The sequence below is a fragment of the Ictidomys tridecemlineatus genome, chromosome 2 (genome assembly GCF_052094955.1).
Source record: "Ictidomys tridecemlineatus isolate mIctTri1 chromosome 2, mIctTri1.hap1, whole genome shotgun sequence".
Classification (NCBI taxonomy): domain Eukaryota; kingdom Metazoa; phylum Chordata; class Mammalia; order Rodentia; family Sciuridae; genus Ictidomys; species Ictidomys tridecemlineatus.
The window spans coordinates 126,991,598-127,010,166 of NC_135478.1; the positions used below are offsets into that span (position 1 = coordinate 126,991,598).

Sequence of the window (18,569 nt, forward strand, 5' to 3'; positions counted from 1 at the left end):
TGAGACTCTGTCTCAAAATAAGAAAATAAAAAGGGCTGGGGCATGTGGCTCAGTGATTATTGAACCTCTGGGTTCAATCCCTGGTACCAAAATTAAATAAATAAATAAATAAATAAATAAAAGAACAAAAAATGTCAGACTCTCAGACTATCATGCCTATGGCTTGTGCCAAGCAACATGCCACTTGCTTGGCACTAGGCCCAATTCTCAGTCTGCATACATCAAGTATGTTTCTCATATCTCCTAACCCAGGTTGCACCTGTGGTCTGTTCTCAGGAGTGGATCCTCCTCTCCAGGGCTACTGTCCTCTGGTTAGTGTCTGGGGAAAGTGGGTGCTTTAGGTACTCTGCAGTGACAGTGGGAGACCATGGCCCTGGCCACAGAGAAGCTGTGGTCCATCCAGCCCAGGCCTGCCTCTTTCATTTTCCATATTTCAAAATTGGAGGGAAAATCATCAGTTGTCATTGAAAAAAAAATATTTCCTTCACAGGATTGTTCCGAGGACGAGATAATGCAGGGGGACAACGTGTTAAAGGTGGACAGTATTGCTTGTGCTATAGGGAATGCAATGCTAGTTACGTAGTCTGGGAAGTGGGGTGGGTACATACTTTCCTGTTCACCCAGGATTTTGCTCCACCCGTTATGAGCTATGGCTGAAGGCAGCCAAACACAATCAGGTGGAGAAGAAGAGACAGAACTAACTGGCCCGCACAGTGTTTCGGTGTAGCATTGGCCTCCTTAACTGCAAACCTTCACTGGCTCAGCCAAGCAACTCGAAGTCCTCTGACTCAGATGTCAGGCTAAGAACTGAATGTCCTGGCCAAAAGCTGGCTGATGTAATTCCCTAGGGCTATCAAATTTAAAGGGCCCAGGTCTTCTGTGGCTGCTGACCCCTGAGCAGAGTACTGTCCACCAGTGGAAGCAGGTGATGATAACCAGCAGGTGACATCTGCCATTTGTGATGACCCAGTGATTGCATCTCCACGGTCCTGCTGTCCTGGAGCTCCCTCTGCTTTGCAGGGTCTGGAGGCTGTGGGTAGAGCTTGGCTTTTGTTTGTGTTTGGTTGAAGCCCAGAGGTTGCTTCTGGGTTATGCTTGGGGAGTTGACACAGGTGAAGGCAAAACCCTTTCATCCATTGCCATAGTTTTGTACTTGAAGATGAAATTACTAACTTTGGGTTGGTATTGCCTTAGCAATTCAGACAGTACCTGTTTAACCTAATTTTCCTCATCTCATACCTCTTATTTGACTGTCCTCAAAGAGTTAGCATTCTTCAAACCCAAGCTGCCTTTTCTGAGATCCTGAACTGACCTCACCTTAGAGTATGATTAAAATAATCTATTAAAACAAGGAAGTTTTTCAACCACCATCATTTGACAAAGAAACAAAGCAGAAGATGATTGTCCTCAAATTTCTGTCTTAGGAAAGACAGTTTCTTTTTAGTCACTTTGAAAATGATTTCCCCAAAAAAGTGGTTGCTACTAGTTCACTTGGACGAGGTAGTGGCCCAGGAAGGTTCTAGTGAAAAAAAAAAAAATGATAAGATACAACAAGAAGATAGTTGATGACTGTTAGAAGCCAGGTGTGCAAGTGTGGAAATTAAGGCTGGGGCGTGGCTGAACAGGTGAGGTGGTCTCATGGAAGGAGGAAGGGGAACAGTGTAGGGGAGGCAGACAAAACTCTGTCCTGAAGGTCAGGATGGCCGGGAGGAGAGCATGAAGCCGGAGGGGCAACCTGGCCTTGTAAGAAAACAGGTGCCAGTAGCAGGAGGCTGTGGAGGTAGCTCCTGTCCTCTGCACCCAGGTGACCTTGCTCAAGGGCTAGTTGTATCACCGACCCATGCAACTCGCCCAGCTCTGGCTGTGGATCTTTTGTGTCCACCCAGCTCCTAGATGTGCACACATATGTGGGAAGGAAATGTGTGTGTCAACCAATCACGTACAAGGTGCACATGACAGAAGTGGCATCAACCAGGCTTTTCTTCCCCAGGCACAAGAGAAGCCCACATGGAAAAAACTTACAAGGAGTGTCTAGGAGTTCCCTTCTGTTGGAATTTTGGGCCAATACAAGTTTAAAGGGTGATCCCTAAGACCACCTTGCTCTGACTCCCCTCACCTATTCCGAGTTCAAAGCTTCCCCACCAATTCCTTCAGGTTTGATCATCTGCTAAAAGACTAACAGTATTCAGTAAAAGCTATGCTCCTGGTTATGGTTTATGGCAGGGATTAAAATCAGCCAAGGAGGAGACACACGGGTCGGAGACCAGGAGTGTGGGAACATGGAGCTTCTGATGATCCTCTTCCATGGAGTCATGAGGGCATGGACTCTCTCGGTCACAATGTCTAACCATGTGCCTAGAGAAGGGAGATTTTTCTAGCATGCAAATTCACCAGACTCTTTTCTGTTGGATTTACTTTTATTCTTTTTAAATATATTTTGTGGTGCTAGAGATTGAACCCCCGGCCTCATTCATGCCGGGCAAGAGTTCTACCACTGAGCCATGTCCCTAGGTCTCTTGTCAGTTCTCATAGGGCCTTGATCATACTCTGCCTGTTTGGCTGACCTTTGGTCTCCAGTTCCTTTTGGAAGCCCAGCTAATACCTTTAGTAATCAATTTCTCAAAAGATCAGAATTGATATGGCATAGTCCAATGCCCCCATCATAAATCATATTGAGATTATCTGAGGCCAAAGGCCCAGGCAAAAAAAAAAAAGGAACTCATATTAAGCAGAACATTCTTGTATTAAACAGTGGCCCATCTCCCAGGAGCCAAGGGCAAAGGCTAGATGTTTGGGTGGTAAGTTACATCTTTGTTGCATATCTTTTATCTGGTGCCCCCTTCCCTTCTCTCACCAGTTCCCTTGGTCTTTTCTTACCCATCACCCCCTCCCCAGGTGTCTGATTCATTCTGGAGTGGCTTGGGTGCTGACATCCTTCTTGATCCCATCCTGGGATTCAGGACCTCATTTCCCCTCTGGACATTCTGGAGGAGGTGCTGTGAACTGAGGGGTTGTGGGACTGAGTACCTTCCTTTCTCTTCACTATTTTTCTGTGTTACCCACCTATGCCTATGGATGGTGGCTATGGGAGGAAGAACAAGGAGTGAGAAAGAAAGAAAAGTTTCGTGACTCCATCTGGATCCTGCCCCCTTTCTCCTCCCATCCTGTGTCTGGTGTGTTCATCCATCTTCCTGTTCAGTCTCAGGGTCTTGCTCTGCCTCCTGCCTTCATCCAACCATCCTGAACTGAACACAAACATTGACATCTATCGAATTCTACCAGAGGGCCTCAAAGAGTAAAGGAAATTCCATCACTAAAAGTCTGTGTGTGGCCCAAGCAGCTCCCTTGGGAAGACCAAAATTGCCTGTAGTCCATCTGGACTGCTTAACAAAATACCTTAGACCAGGTGGCTTATAAACAACAGAAACTTGTTACTCATATTCCTGATGGCTAAAATTACAAGATCAATGCTCTGGCAGATTCAGTGTCCGGTGAGAACCCATTTCCTGGTTCACAAATGGTGCCATCTGTGTATCTTTACATGATGGCAGGCATGGGGCTCTCTGGGGTCTCTTTAATGAGAATGCTAATCCCATATTTAGAGGTTCACTCTGATGAGCTAACTACCTCCCAAGGGCCCTACTCCTAACACCATCTCCTCTGGGGTTAGGATTTCAACATAGAGTTTGGGAGGAACACAAGCATTCAGACCATAGCATGCTTTGAAATTCTGTGTCCTCTCTTATAAAGCAATGTGAAGTTTCTATTGACCCCACACACATCTGAGCTGTAGCTGTCCTGGTCATCCTGACATCATCTCCTGAATGACTCTTCAGGAAGATGCCCCATATTATGCTCGGGCTTTGTCTCCTGCCTCATGCACATGGGGTCATGTGACCACCAGTTGGGTCTGATTGTTGGAGAGGTGATGAACCCAGACATCTTGGCCAATAAGCCTTCCTTCAGGCCATTCAGGTCACCCTCTGCTCCACGGTCTTTGGCTATGGTGCCCTGACTGACGTGTGCCCTTACAACACACTTGATCTTGATCCAACTGAGAGTTTTAATCCTGGAGATCAAACCGAGTCAAAGATTTAAAATGTCTTTTGTATCTTTTATCAGCAGAGTTCAGAGTGACTTATCTCTCCTCAAAGTACACTGGTTCATGAGCATTACATATGCTCATTTGAAGGGTGGCTCTGCTGATCAGCAAAAGTCCGGGTGCTGACTCTGACACCTGGCACCCTCATCTGTACAGGGCACAGCTTCCTCCCACCCGTTCCGTCATTCTCACCTATCATGTGATTAACTGGTGCCTGGGATGAAGGAAAGACTAGTCATGGAAAACACATTTATTTCTCACCAACCTTGTGCTGATAGGCATGCTGTGAAGATTACCTAATTTATTGCTCAGAGTTATAGGTACAACTTGGATGTCCATTTTGCCTTTGAGGAGAATGGACCTTGGAGGAAGCAGACAGGATCATAAAGCTCCTGAGCAATTGGAGCAGGAGCTGAACCAGATATGTCCAAATTTGGGGAGCATCCCTGTGCATGAGGCTCTCTCACTCCCCACAAAAGCATGGCCCCTGCTTCCAGGCTCTTCTGGTATGATTGGAAAACAGAAATCCACTTCATGATTAAAGAGAGTGTAAGATGACTAACTTCATGGTGGTGATGGAGTGGGGCAGAGCACAATGTGGATTGTGTGCCAGACCTTTCCTTAGAGGATGTTGTGAGAACTTGAGAATGGGTTGGCAAAGAGGATAGGGGAGGAAATTCTGGGTGGATGAGATGAGGGAGGACTATAAAGGGTGGTGTCCCTTGAAGACAGTGAAAGGGTGAGCAGGGGAGGCAGAGGTGGCACTTGCTGGCTCCTAAGCACTTTACTGAGCAGTGAGGGTTTGGCAATGGATTCTGTCTCCTCTACTTTCCAGTCACTCACTGAGCAGCTGGCGTGTGTCCAGGGCCAACGGCACACACCTCTGCTCTCAGCTTCAGTACTTCTAAGAACAGGGGCCCTTTGGGGATCCATTCATTAATTCCACAAATACTATGGATGAGCTATATATACAAGAAGGATCCTGGCCAGGACGAGGTCATCTATCCAACTACACGTGGACAGGGTGACTGTGTAAAAACTCAACAATTGTTTCTGGCTTCAGGCAAGAAGGAGGACATGTGGCTGCACATTGATTCTGCATACGCAGGCAGTGCCTTCATCTGCCCTGAGTTCCGGCATCTTCTGAATGGAGTGGAGGTGGGTGAGATTTTTGCTGCGTAATAAGGTGAATTTTCTTTTTGTTTGTCTGTTTTACATGGTGTGTGAGGTTCTGGCAATCAAACCCAGAGCCTTACACATGCTGGATAACACTATACGACTGAGCTATGCCTCCCAGACCAAGTTTGTTTGTTTTTTTTAAGCACTTTGTTTATCCTTTATGAAGATCTGACAATCAATTTCTCACTGTTGTGGTTTGTTTCAGCAAGTCATTTTCCAATCAATTCCACTGATTATTGGAAATCCTGCTTCCTCAGGCTAAGGGCTGAGAACTTTCTCCATTCCTACAAGTCATACAGCCTGTCTTTTTGAGGTCCTCCAGATTTTTACAGCTATTTTTCAGTCTACGACATCCTGGGCAGAGTTATGCATAATAGGTTACATTTAACTTACAAAATTATTGGAAAATATTTAGGAACAAAATAAAAATTTAATGCATTTTATTCACAAGATAATTTAAAGTCCCAACCTGGAATCATCTACAATCTGGCTCAGTTTGTTATTCACATTCTACTCCTACATCTGAGCATGATGGTTACTTTAACCAACATAGAACAAGCAGCTACCAAAGCTTTTAAAGTCCCCAGGCACCCTTCTGGAAATTATAAAATGTGGCCCATAAAGCCAAGTAAAATACCTGCTTCATTTGAGAAATAGCAATCAAAATTATTGATCAGTTCTCTGCTTTTCCAGAGAACGATGGAACATGAAGTGGTACAGACTTGCACCTGTGGCTATGCTGATGCGTTATTTTAGACTCGTCCTTGTGACAGCTCACAGGGTACAAAGCCTTCCTCCCCAGAAAGCAATGAAGGGTTCTAAGAAGCTGCTATTGGAAATGTGTCCAGGGAAGGAGATACTGAATCAGGGGAGTCGTAGTATCGACCAGGAAATAATTGCTTTCTGCTTATGGGTGGAAGGCTTGGTGAGATCTCCCCCTGCATGTGATTAGGATGAATGGTGCAGGTTTTTCCATTAAAATCCCTGGTTTTATTACCAGAATTGCAGGTTCTGCTTCTTGTAGCTCAACCAAAGTTGAGAGGGCAGAGGTTGATGAAGGAAAACAAGTTTATTCAAAACTGGCTCTGGGGAAGATAGAAGAAACCTCTTCTGTTTCGAATCTCCATTTTGTGAGGGCTCAAAGGCATGAACAGCTTTTATAAGAGGAATGGGATACAGTGGACAAGATAGGAAATATGCATATGTAGATTTATGATTCCAGGAGTTAGAATTAGGATTCCAGCTTTTCTTTTCCTTTTTTTTTTTTTTTTATTTCAGGGATTGAACCCAGGGGTACTCAACCACTGAGCTATATCGCCAGCCCCCACCCTTTAAAAAAATATTTTATTTAGAGGCAGGTTCTTGCTAAGTTGCTTAGGGCCTTGCTAAGTTGCTGAAGCCGGCTTTGAACTCAAAATTCTCCTGCTTCAGCTCCCCAAGCCTCTGGGATTATAAGCATATACCACAGTGCCTCACTGATTCCAGTGTTTCAACCTTTGATGGTACCCACCAAGATTTTGGGGCCAGTTCCTCAGTTTCCATCCTCAGCTTAAGGAATTTCAGCCACCAAAAAAAAAAAAAATTAATCAGGATACTGGGGAGACTGGGGCTCTGTTACGGTTTTGATCATTTAGAACTAGCTGTGCACCCTTGGGCAAGTTAGGTATTCTCTCTATGTCTCATAAAATGTATTTCATAATGATGCTTCTTTTATGGGGTTGTCATAACGAGTAGATGAGTCAATCATATTTAAAGGGCTTAAGAACAGTCTGGCACACAGGAAGTACTGAGCATGCATTAGATGCTTTTATTATTTTTCACCATTGCTTGGAGAATTTTCCTTAAAACCTCTCTCTGCTTGCATGTCAGGGTCAGGCTTACCAATCAATTTTCTAATTACTGTTTTGAATTCTCATAGTGCTGTAAAATCAGAAAAGTGAATGTCTGAGGTATAGAATACAAAAGCCCCATCTTTGAAGAGAATAATCCCCTTATTACTAATGAATAAAGTGTCATTCTTGTTTATATCTCATCATATTTATTCATTCACCAATTGCTTATCAAGTGCTTCATACATGCTAGGGCTTAGAGGGATCCCTGAGGATAAATGAAGCTTCCAGAAACATATGTAAGTCCTGGAGTGGGGGTTAGCTTGCAAGATGTTCTCATAATGTGATGGGAGTACCAGCCCCTCTATAGTTCATTGCTGATAGCTAGTTTTGTGGATGCTTAGTGCTAGAAAATGAAGAATAAATTTCTATATAGATTGAGCACTCCTAATCTAAAAATCCAGACTCCAAGATCTGAAGCTTTTTGATCTCTGACATGACATCACAAATGGAAATTTTCACACTGTGAAAATTTGCTTCACACACAAAACTTTAAAAATATTGTATAAAATTACCTTCAGGCAATGTGTGTAAAGCGTATCTTGAAACATATTTGAATTTCATATTTGGACTTGGGTCCCTTCACCAAGCTCTCTCATTATGTATATGCAAATATTCTGAAATGCAAGAAATCCGAAATCAGAAACACTTCTGGTCCCAAGCATTTTGGATAAAGGATACTCAACCTGTGCCATGCAAATACCTTTAATTATGGAGATAATACTCATTGCTTGAAAAGACTGTCCCTGGATAGCTTCAGGGAAGTTCTTCTTGAATTTATGTGCTTCTCTCCAGAGCAGGGCCTGGGCCAGAGCTCCAATCTAACTCCAGGTGTCAGGTTTGGGAGTTTCATGATCTTTTCCTACCCCTGCTTTTCTTTTCCCCATGGATTGACAAGTTGAGGTTTTTCCTTTCATAGAAGGGTGCCTAGCAGTCAGACCACCTCCGAGATGAGCACTCCCGCCAGATCCTATCAACAGCAGACAGTGTTTCGTGCCCAACAAGGAGTCATTTCAATTTTTCCTCCATTATTGTTCTGGACTCTCTCCTCGCCTGGCTGAGGGCTTTGCTGCTCAGTGGGTCAGATAAGCGAGCTGCAATATCCTGTGGTGGCCCTACCCTTGGAGATAAGAGCCTTTCTCTCTGTCAGCGGGAGGAAAATATCACTGTTGGGTAATGAAAGAAGTTTAAACAGATCAGCCTCAGAGGAGGGAACTAATAAAATTCCTAGCAAACAAAGCTCCTCTTTAACCTTTTGTTTCCTTTTATCAACAAATGAAACTTGCTGTAATTTCCTGTCTCTTTCTCAAAATTACTTTTTTTGAAACCTGGAAGGAAATGAATCTGTACCTCCAGAGTAGGTCCATGTGGAAGGTTGCCATCTGCTGACCAAATGTCTCCCTGCTGATGCTGACCTGGCCTCTTCAATCTTTGCTGCCTCCTCAGTGTCCATCCCAGGAACCAAATAGAAAAGAGGGGTCAAGGCTTGGACAGATTGAGAATTTTTCCCATTAGAAGATGGGACCAGACTGACTGCGCAATGGCACCTCCCTCTATTTTTGCTTCACTATGTCTTTAGACATGTGTCCAAATCCCCTACGTTTCTGATGAACTTAGTTCCTATTTATCAATCAGATGGTAAACCAGAGGGTGAATTTTGAAAAATCGAAGAAAGTCTCATGTATGGCAGTTGAGTGAGGATGAACAGTGCCCTCCGTAGCCACTCTAGGTGGTTGAAATCTCTCATTTTCTCCTTGAAAATATGGTGGATGAAGCTGCTGCTTGGTTGTTTGCAGCTGCTACACATGATTTTCCAGCCATGGAATCTATAACTTTTAGGAATACAATAAACTTGGATATTGTTTTTAAGAATAGAGAAAAATACTAAGGTAAAGGGGAAGAGTTGTAATCTTATGGCATGTTGGCAAAGGAACTAATCAGTTGCATGAAAAAAAATGAGTTTCTAATTACTGTAAATTAGATATGAAATTTTCACTTTCTCCTGGTTCATGATGATATATATAATCTAAGAACTCTGCTTGCTACATCATGGAGTTGAAAGCACTGTGGACATAAAAGTATTTCATGAGCACAGTAGGTACAATTTTTAGACATATTACTTATGAATTAAATATTCCAAATATCCTAGTACCTTGAAATACAATAAAGATACATTTTTTAAAAATGTATTTTTAGTTGTAGATGTATACAATGCCTTTATTCTATTTATTTATCTTTATATTGTGCTGAAGATTGAACCCTGTACATGTCCCATGTACAGGACAAGTGTTCTACCACTGAGCTACAATTCCAGCCCAAAATATGGAAAATTTTGATGTGACTTTAGACTATGTAAAATCTGAAAGTGCTTTCATTTGGAATATAAACTCTATTAATTTTGGTTCCCTGTAGTATATTTTAACTGTACTTTTTTATCCTTTGAAAAATGTAAACTTTTAAAAAATATAAACTTTTAAAGGTCTTGTTTTATACTGAAACATCTATAACTAGTTTACTTTTTATTGTTCTTATTCTTTGACAGTTTGCAGATTCATTTAATTTTAATCCCCACAAGTGGCTTTTGGTGAATTTTGACTGCTCCGCCATGTGGTAAGTCCCCTTTCACTGGACACCAGTTACAGGCACCCCCTGCTCTGCAGAGATGATAGCCCACCTGAGGGAAATCTGGCAGAGAAGGATGAGACAGCTGAGGGGGCGCACCTAGTCGCTCAGCTTACTGCTGCTTTCGTTTCTGAACCATTGATGGAGTTCTTACTAAATCTTACCCTGGCTGTAAACTTTCATCTAGAACATGTTGCAACATATTGGCATGAGAAAAGAGAAGGCAAAGAGAGACAGTCTGAAATATGGTTGATGTAGCAGAAGAGAAAACAAATCCAAGGAAATTTCAGTGCATACATTTAATTAGATTGCTTCTGCATTTTAAATCTTGGATTCATCATCATTCTTGGTCTGATGCTAAGTTTAAGCAATCCAAGTCTAAATGCTTGGAAGCATTTGCTGAGAGAAAACAAGAGCAATTCTGTGCTCTGAAATAAATTTCCCTGGAAATTCTTAATAACAGTGCCACATCACTTTGGTTTTATGTAGAAGTAGAAAAAGAACTCAAAAATTAAAGTGAGTGATATTGTCCTACAATAGATGGTGTTTAAAGAAATAATGATGACTAGAAGTGGCACTAGATAAAACACAGAAACTTGTTCTTACAAATTTTTTTAGAGTAAAAAATTGATTTATCAATCATAAGACCAAGGGGTCTTGCATGAATTTTATACAGTATGCAAGATGGCAAATTTTCAGCACTTCCAGTTATGCTTTGCTTTGCAAAATTGTTCAGTATGTAATCAAATGAATGATTCTTTTTTTAACCTTAAAAAAATGAGGAGGAATATAGCTCTCACACAATCAAACTCATGTCAGGTCTCTCATTTAAACAAATGAATAGTTTATTCTTTTGCTGGTTTATCTAAAAGCAAACCTCATTTACAATTCTTTTGTTCACATCAAATTCTTTGTGTCACAGTCTTTTCCCCCAAACTTTTGATATGTGATTTAAAAAACTAATTGGCATATGGGCATTTCAGATTTAGTTTTGTCTGAAATACTAATCAGGATTTGTAAAATCTTCAGCTCTTTTGAATGTGAGTGCTCTTTTGTACTCGTGTGGATGTGTTCTTCCATTTTATTGAAAGTAGAGCACAGCGGTGATCCCTCATATAGTGTGTCAAAAATCTCTTTTGTCAAGTTTAATTTTAGTAGAAATTAATTTTTGGGGGGATGGGGGGCTGAGATATTTGGTCCATTAGAAAGCTGGTAAGGAACTAGAGTTTTGAGAACTCTGTCAGAGAGCCAACAGGGGCTCACTCACTAGAACAGGTGCAGGGAGCATCCTTAGATGAGAGGGAGGCTTCCAGAAGAATAAGACACAAAACCATTCTGAGCTGGGTGTCATGGAGCACACCTGTAATCCCACCTACTTGGGAGGTTGAGGCAGGAGGATTGCAAGATCAAAGCCAGCATGAGCAACTTAGCAAGACCCTGTCTCAAAAGCAAAACAATAATAACTTTTTAAAGGATAGGGATGCAGCTTAGAGGTAGAGCACTTGCTTAGCAAGTGTGAGACCAAGATTCAATTCCCAGCACTGAACAAAAAACAAATCCTGCCAGGAGTTGCTGCGTGAGGGCTGTTGGGGAAGGGATGGAGATCTGCCTGGCAGTGTTGGCCAGAGGAAGGACTCTTGTTGTGACAAGAGTTTTATCCCAACCTGTATAAACCAATAACCTCCACAGTAGTCGTACAGCAAGAACCAGATAGGTGTGGGCTTCATTCTAAATCCTGTACTTAGGTAGCTCAATAGAACCTCCTGAGCAGCCCTTGGAGGACAGGAAATTACCATGTCCCACCTTTACAGATGAGGAAACTAAAGCTATCATGGACCAAAAATATTTGGGACCAAAAAAATATTTGGCCTATAATGAAAATACTGAATCTGCTAAGGAGGATTATAATAAATGGGATATCTTGCTTCTTGTTCTGGACAAGCAGTACATGCAATAAGGCTGGGAAAGAACTCTGCACCAATGATGTGGTGAGAAACATTTCAGCCTTCCCCAGGCCACTGTGTGCTTGTCCCCAGAGCTGATGTGACCCAGGATGTCAGTCTTTCTGGAGCAGATGCTAGGAGAACTGAAACTGGGTTTTCATATGTCTCAGACAAACCCTACCTAGCATTCAGACACCAATCTGTAAAGAGAAATTGGATAAAGTAGAGATGACATAGGGAGGAGACACAGGAAATGTGTTTTCCTGAGCCCAGGTCATTTGGAGAAGGAAAGGAAGAGAGTAAAATCACTTGTAGAAACAAACAAACACGAGTCCCAAGACACAGAAGTGGCCTCTGGTGTCTGAGAGCTTGCCACAGAGAAGCTGATGGAGTTGGTTCTCACTTCTTGGGGTGAGGAAAGCCAAGGGAAGGGTTGTTTGCAGGGAGGGGTATGGTTTCAATACTTGAGAAATTTTTCTACTTCCCCATGGATTTTAAAGGCTAAAATGTAGTATTTAAATTATAATAGGAAATGTGCTCTTTCTGAGCTGGCAGGTTCTGGATAAAATGGTTGTCAAGAATTTTTGTGAGAGTCTTAGGAAAAAAAGAAAAAAACAAAAAACAAAAAAAAAACAGCCTCTCCCAAACCCACGATATTGTTCATGACACCAAAAATTGCATGAATGTTGACTGATGGAATCTGAGTGTGAATGGTGTGTTAATATAAATATTGCTAAATATTTACTATTTGGGACACTGTGCTTGTTTTGGTTGGTTTGCCAGACCTGTCATAACAAAGTACCACAGACTATACAGTTTACATGGCTGAGATTCCTTCTGGGGGACCTGGAGGCTGGAATTCCAACATCAAGGTGTCCATAGGGCTGGTTTTCCTGAGGCCTCTCTCCTGGGCTTGCAGATAATGCCTTTTCCTATGTGTTCCACATTGCTGCCCCTCTGAGCGTCTGGGTCCTAATCTTTTTTCCTTGTAAAGACGCCTGTCATATTGGAGTAGTGCCCATCCCTATAGCCTCATTTTAGCTTAATTAACTCCCTATTTCCAAATACAATTACCATTTGAAGTCCTGGGTCTTGGGGTTTCAACAGTTGAATTTGGGGAGAACACAATTCAGACCTTAACAGTGCTTAGAAGAAATGGCTAAAGCTTTAAGATTAATATCTAGAGATTTAAACCTGATTAGCTTAGTTTAAACCCCATAATCTGAATTACGCCAACTACTTCTTGCTTTGTTTATTTGATTCTTACTAAACTTATGTTTCTTTTCATCTCACTTACACCTAAATATTCAATTTCCTATTTTTTTTTCCTCGTTGTTCTTTTCACCAAAGAAATTGTATTTTCCTTTTCATGGTGAATACTTTTCATATTGCTGTTACGGTGATGGCATTGTTGCTTGTGCCATAGCCCTTCAAACATCTGTCTAGGCTCTGCTCCCGGGATTACACTGCAGGTGAAGCTGGACAAGCAGTATCTGAATTAGGAGTAGCCCAGGTGTGGTTTTAGTCTGATTTCTAATACTATAATCAAATAAATGAGATAACCCATTTAAAAAGAAGAAAGGTTTATTTTGGCTCATGGTATCACAAGATTCAGTCCAAGATGGATTGGTCCAGTTGCTTTGGGGCCTGTGGTGAAGCAACATGTGGTAGAGTAAACCACTCATCTTATGGCTAGGACATGAGAGATAGCAAAGGGCTGACTATGCACATCGCCTTTAAGGGCATACTCCCTTGTGACCAGAGGACTTCCAACTAGGTCCAATCTCAAAGGTTTCATCAGTTCCCAATACTGCCATGACTGAGGATCTGAGTTAATGGGCATCTGGGAAACACTGATCTCAATTATACCAGGCATCTTATTCCATTTGGGTTGCTATAATAAATTACCATAGATGGTTGACTTACAACCAAGGAAACTTATTTCTCACAGTTCTGGAAGCTAGAAAGGCTTGACTTTGATCAAGGCTCTGGCAGATTTTGTGTTGGTTGAGGGCCTACTTTTTCACAGATGACGACCTTTTTTGATGTCTCCTCATCTAGGGAAAGGGATGAGGAAGTTTTCTGGGTTCTCTTTTTTAAGGGCACTATTTTGATCAGCTTAGCATGGCTGTGACTAAAATATCTGACAAGAAAAATCTCAGAGGGGCTGGGATTGTGACTCAGCGGTAGAGCGCTCGCCTTGCTCATGTGCGACCCTGGGTTCTATCCTCAGCACCACATAAAAATAAATAAGTGAAATAAAGGTCTTCCGTCCAACTACAACTAAAGACTAAATATTTAAAAATAAAAATCTTAGAGGAGGAAGTTTATTTTGGCTCATGTTTCAGAGGTTCAGTCCGGGCTTGGTGGCCTCCATAGTTCTAAGGTGAGGCAGAACATCATGGCAGAAGGGGGTGGAGGGGGAAAGCAGCTGAGGGCATGGCATCCAGGAAGCAAAGAGAGTCCTCCACTCACCCAGGACAAAATGTCAACCCTAAAGCAATCATATCCTGCCTGCCTCTTGTTACCACCCAGCTAATCTGTATCAGTGGATCAATCCACAGATTAGTTCACAACTCCCCTAATCTAATCACTTCACCTCTGAACATTCTCGCACCTGCCTCACACACGAGGTTTTGGGGAACACCTCCCATCTAACCCTTAGCAGGCACTGATCCTATTCCTGAAGGCTCCATCCTCCTGAGGTGATCACCTCCCAAGGCCCTACCTCCTAAGATCATCACCTCAGGGGAGATGGTTTCAACATATAATTCTGGGCAGAGACAAAGCATTCAGAACATAGCTAGAGGGGAAAAGTCACCATTTAGTCGAAAGGGCATTTGATTTTTGATCATGATGGAATTAAAACTGGAGCAATTATTTTTATACTTTGGGAACCTGATCCACGGGACAGAGTTTCCAGAATATAAAATACAACTGAAATAAATTAAGAAACTAATAAAATAAATTACAGGCCAATGCAGGTGATGAGCCAGGTGATTAGAAAGATGTGAAGGGAGGGGCTTGGAAAGATAAGAGAGAGATTTACGTAGAAAACAAGGGAAGGACCCATAGGACAGACAGTGAATCAACTCTATTATTCATTGAGTGAATGTTTGTGATAGGGAAGTCTGGAGAAGCTTCTTTGGTGAAGGGGCATTTGACCAGAGAGCTGCATGGGGAAAGAGCAAAAGGGAGTGAGTGCATAATGAGCAAAGGCACTGAGGTACGGAGAACATGACACTCGATTCATATCAGCTAAAAGACTTATAGATCATTTTGTTTGGTCCACATGGGTTTAAATGTATTTTGAATAAGCTACATATATGTAAAAAAATTGATTTTTTAAAAATAAACAACTTTTTAATAGCCCTATAAATAAAGAGGGTTCTTTAAAGTGTCATTTCCATAGTTACAGTGATCTGGAGCGAAGCAGCCCTAGGCAGGGCACCCGCTTTCTAATTTGGCACAGCCTGACTGGCCTGCCACACACAGGCTGTAAACCTTTCCCTGTACACATTTGAGTGTGAGGCTCCTGGAGAACCCACTTGGAAGATTGACAGTTCCTCACAAAATACTTCTGTTTTGAAGAAGTGCTATGCCAAGTTAAATTACAGCATCAGGGTTCTACAAAGAAGCAGAATACAAGCCTAAGTTCTCAGGCTCTCTGGAGAGAATCCCCCTGTTCTCCTCCAGGTCCTTCCTGTCATTTGGCAAAGTGATGCACCTAAACCCTCCAGGAAGGGAACCTGATTCTGACATTTATTGCAACAATAGTGCCTTCTGAACAGTACCTGCTATTTATGTAGCACTTCCTTTTCCGGTGCATCAGCTCATCTAATCCTCTCAGCAGCTTCCTTGGGGGAGCAATTATTAATTATTCCTACTTTATAGATGAGGAAACTGGAATTCAAGATGTTTAATCTAGCAGAAAATAATGACACTTGCAGTCCAAACTACTGGGGTGGGGCTGGGGTCTGAGGCCAGAGGTTCACTTGAGCCAAGGAGTTTGAGACTAGCCTGGGCAACAGTGAAACCATTTTTCAAAAAAGAAAAAACAACAACAAAAAATTTAATCCATCCTCAAAGGGCACGAGGTTACCCATGTCAGAGCTGGAGTCACAGATGAAATGTTTAATGGCAACAGGAGTGAAAAACATTGTATAATCTAATTTTTAGAAAGAAGAGTAGATAGAATTCTGTATCTCAATGCTAAACTCATGAGGTTTAAATTTCTAGATATTAATCAGGTTTAAATCTCTAGATATAAATCTCTAGATATTAATCTTAAATCTTTAGTCATTTCTTGTAAGCACTAAACTAAAAGTACATGCCTGCAAAGGGATTCCCATTTTACAAACACACAGATGATGCTGAGATCATTCCTTGTGGTTACAAAATAAGTTGAAGAAAAAGGGCTGTTTTATGTGAATGAACCAAAACCATGTTCCCCTTCTATTTACACTTTTACTCAATTTGTTAATTGATTTTGATTTTTCTCTGAATTCTGAAAATAGCCCTCAATTTTAGCCCAGGAGGTACAGACTAATGGCAAAAGATGTACATCCTCCTTTTTCTTCATCCACCTAGATGAGAAGTCAGATCCACTGAGCATGCTCAGTCAAGGATGGTCCCCACTGCCAGTCTGCAGAAGGTATGAAGGCAGATGGCATTTTTGCAAGGTGGCAACAGGGAATGGGGAAAATGAAGTCTGAGAATTTATTCACAGGCCCCTTGCACTGAACTGAGTACACATGGAATAAAAGCTAAATATTTTGCTAGTCTCAGAAATTATTGCAGTAATGTGAACTACTATAACACAATAGAGTACAGATTATAAAGATGCTTGTAAAAATCAGAATTCAGAGAAGGGCAATTTTTTTACAGATTTTTTTTAAGATTTCACTAATACAGCAAACTCAAATTTAAATGGACTTTTTATTGCTTTCATTGGCTTTTTTTGTATTCTTTAAAAAATAAAGAGTGTCTTTCTTTTGTTTAATGAAATTTTACCAATGATTAGTCCATAATTTAACATAAACACTTTGGTCCTATTCTTTAAATATTGAAATGGACAAGATAATTGAAGTTCTAAAATTGGCAATCATTATAAGCACAGTAAATACATTTCCTAATGAATTCATTATCCTGTTCATAAGTGTTTTACTGTTCATTTGATATTTCAAATCTTTTATATGTAAATGTGAACAGCTCTGATTCCTTTAGTATCAAATATCTTTCAAAGAAAGTCTCAACATCCACGTACCCCAAAGGTATATATTATCTCTATGTTTTTAAAAGACATAAGTCCCCAAATTAAATTTTATCACAAATTGTTTTATAGTTTTTGTACACCTACATTACACAGGAGATTCCTCCTCATCTTCTCTTCCTCCTTCTCCTTCTAATCTGGTTACTTTGAAACAGTTTTAATCACTTCAGTTATGGAAAGACTTTATTCTTGAACTTGTTTCACTAATGGAAGGTTTTCTATATATCTTTTTGATTGCCTTGCCTAATTTTGTAGACTTTTGGGCAGGGGGGAGAGAGTTAATTGGGGATTGAACCCAAAGATACTTTACCATGGAGCTATATCCCCAGCTCTTTTGAGACAGGGTCTCACTAAATTGCTTAGTGCCTTGCTAAATTGCAGAGGATGACCTTGAACTTGCAATTCTCCTGCTGGGATTACAGATGTGCACCACTGTTGGAAGAAAAGAAGCTAGACTTCCGAACCAAAACAAAGGCCATTTCCTCAGCCCTTAAGAATTTTCTGGTGATAGAGAAGGGCCCATGCAATGTGAGATGACTCTGATGCCACAAAAGCAATTTTTCTGTGTGTGTATATCTCTTATGTAGAGGTATATGAGCCTCCCCACACACTTATTTATTAAAATAAAATTTATTCTCTTTATAGTATTCATTAAATGCTACAAGGAAATGCAAAGTTGTCACCTAAATATTGAAGAGGAGATCACTATAGGCCCATTAGAAATGAGTCAATGAATAAAATATAATAGGAAATTGGAAGTATTTTGAAGTACCAAGAACCAAGAAAAAAATAAAGATGCAACAAAACTGTGTCATGCAACTGCTGTACAACTTAGAGAATAGATTTAATTAGAAAAGAAGAAAGCCAGAAAATCATGAGCTCAGGATACAATGAATCCAGGAGACAGTATATAATTAAACCCTCAAACAGTAAATGGAGGAAAACAGTTAAAGTTAACAGAGGTAGTAAAATTGACACAGTAGGGAGAGCCAACAATGCCAAATATTGCTCCCTCACCTGGCAATTAAATAAATGATCTCTGGAAACACCAAACAGGAATAAAGAGGACTGGGGATGAAGCTCAGTGCCCTAGCATGTGCAAGGCCCTGGGTTCAATCCCTTCAAAATAAAATAAAATAAAATAAAATAAGTCACTGATAAACTGCTGTAGAAAATAAAAAGGTCCTCACTGTAGTATGTAGCTATATATCCTTACCTGTATGTACTTTAGAGATTTCAAAAAATCATAAGGGAGAACTTATGAATAACATCATGCCAAGAATTGCCCCACAAAATACACATCATTACAAAAATCACTTTTATCCAAACTGACTCAAGAATAACAAAAACCTGAACAATCTTACAAAGTTCCAATAAAATTTTCCTACAGCAGTAATATCCGTATTCTTTTAACAGTGAGTATCCTACTCAACTGTCAGGGGAGATTTCTATCCAATCTCAAATTTGATTCACAGAGAACAGCAAGTGTCACTTATGTCATAGAGTAGGTTTTGCAGCAATTCTAAAATCAGGTGAGAAGCAGAGAAAGAAAAACTGTAGAA

The 18,569-nt window shown here is 41.0% G+C and overlaps 1 protein-coding gene across 4 annotated transcripts in view; it reads left to right on the forward strand.

The window, feature by feature from the left end:
- Positions 1-18,569, forward strand: part of Ddc (dopa decarboxylase) — a 119,816-nt gene that overhangs the window by 78,333 nt on the left and 22,914 nt on the right. For all 4 annotated transcript variants that reach the window (XM_078039747.1, XM_078039748.1, XM_078039749.1 and 1 more), the window contains exons 8-9: positions 5,166-5,260; positions 9,713-9,780. In XM_078039747.1, the coding sequence (XP_077895873.1) occupies positions 5,166-5,260; positions 9,713-9,780 (163 nt within the window). The remainder of the gene's footprint in view (positions 1-5,165; positions 5,261-9,712; positions 9,781-18,569) is intronic.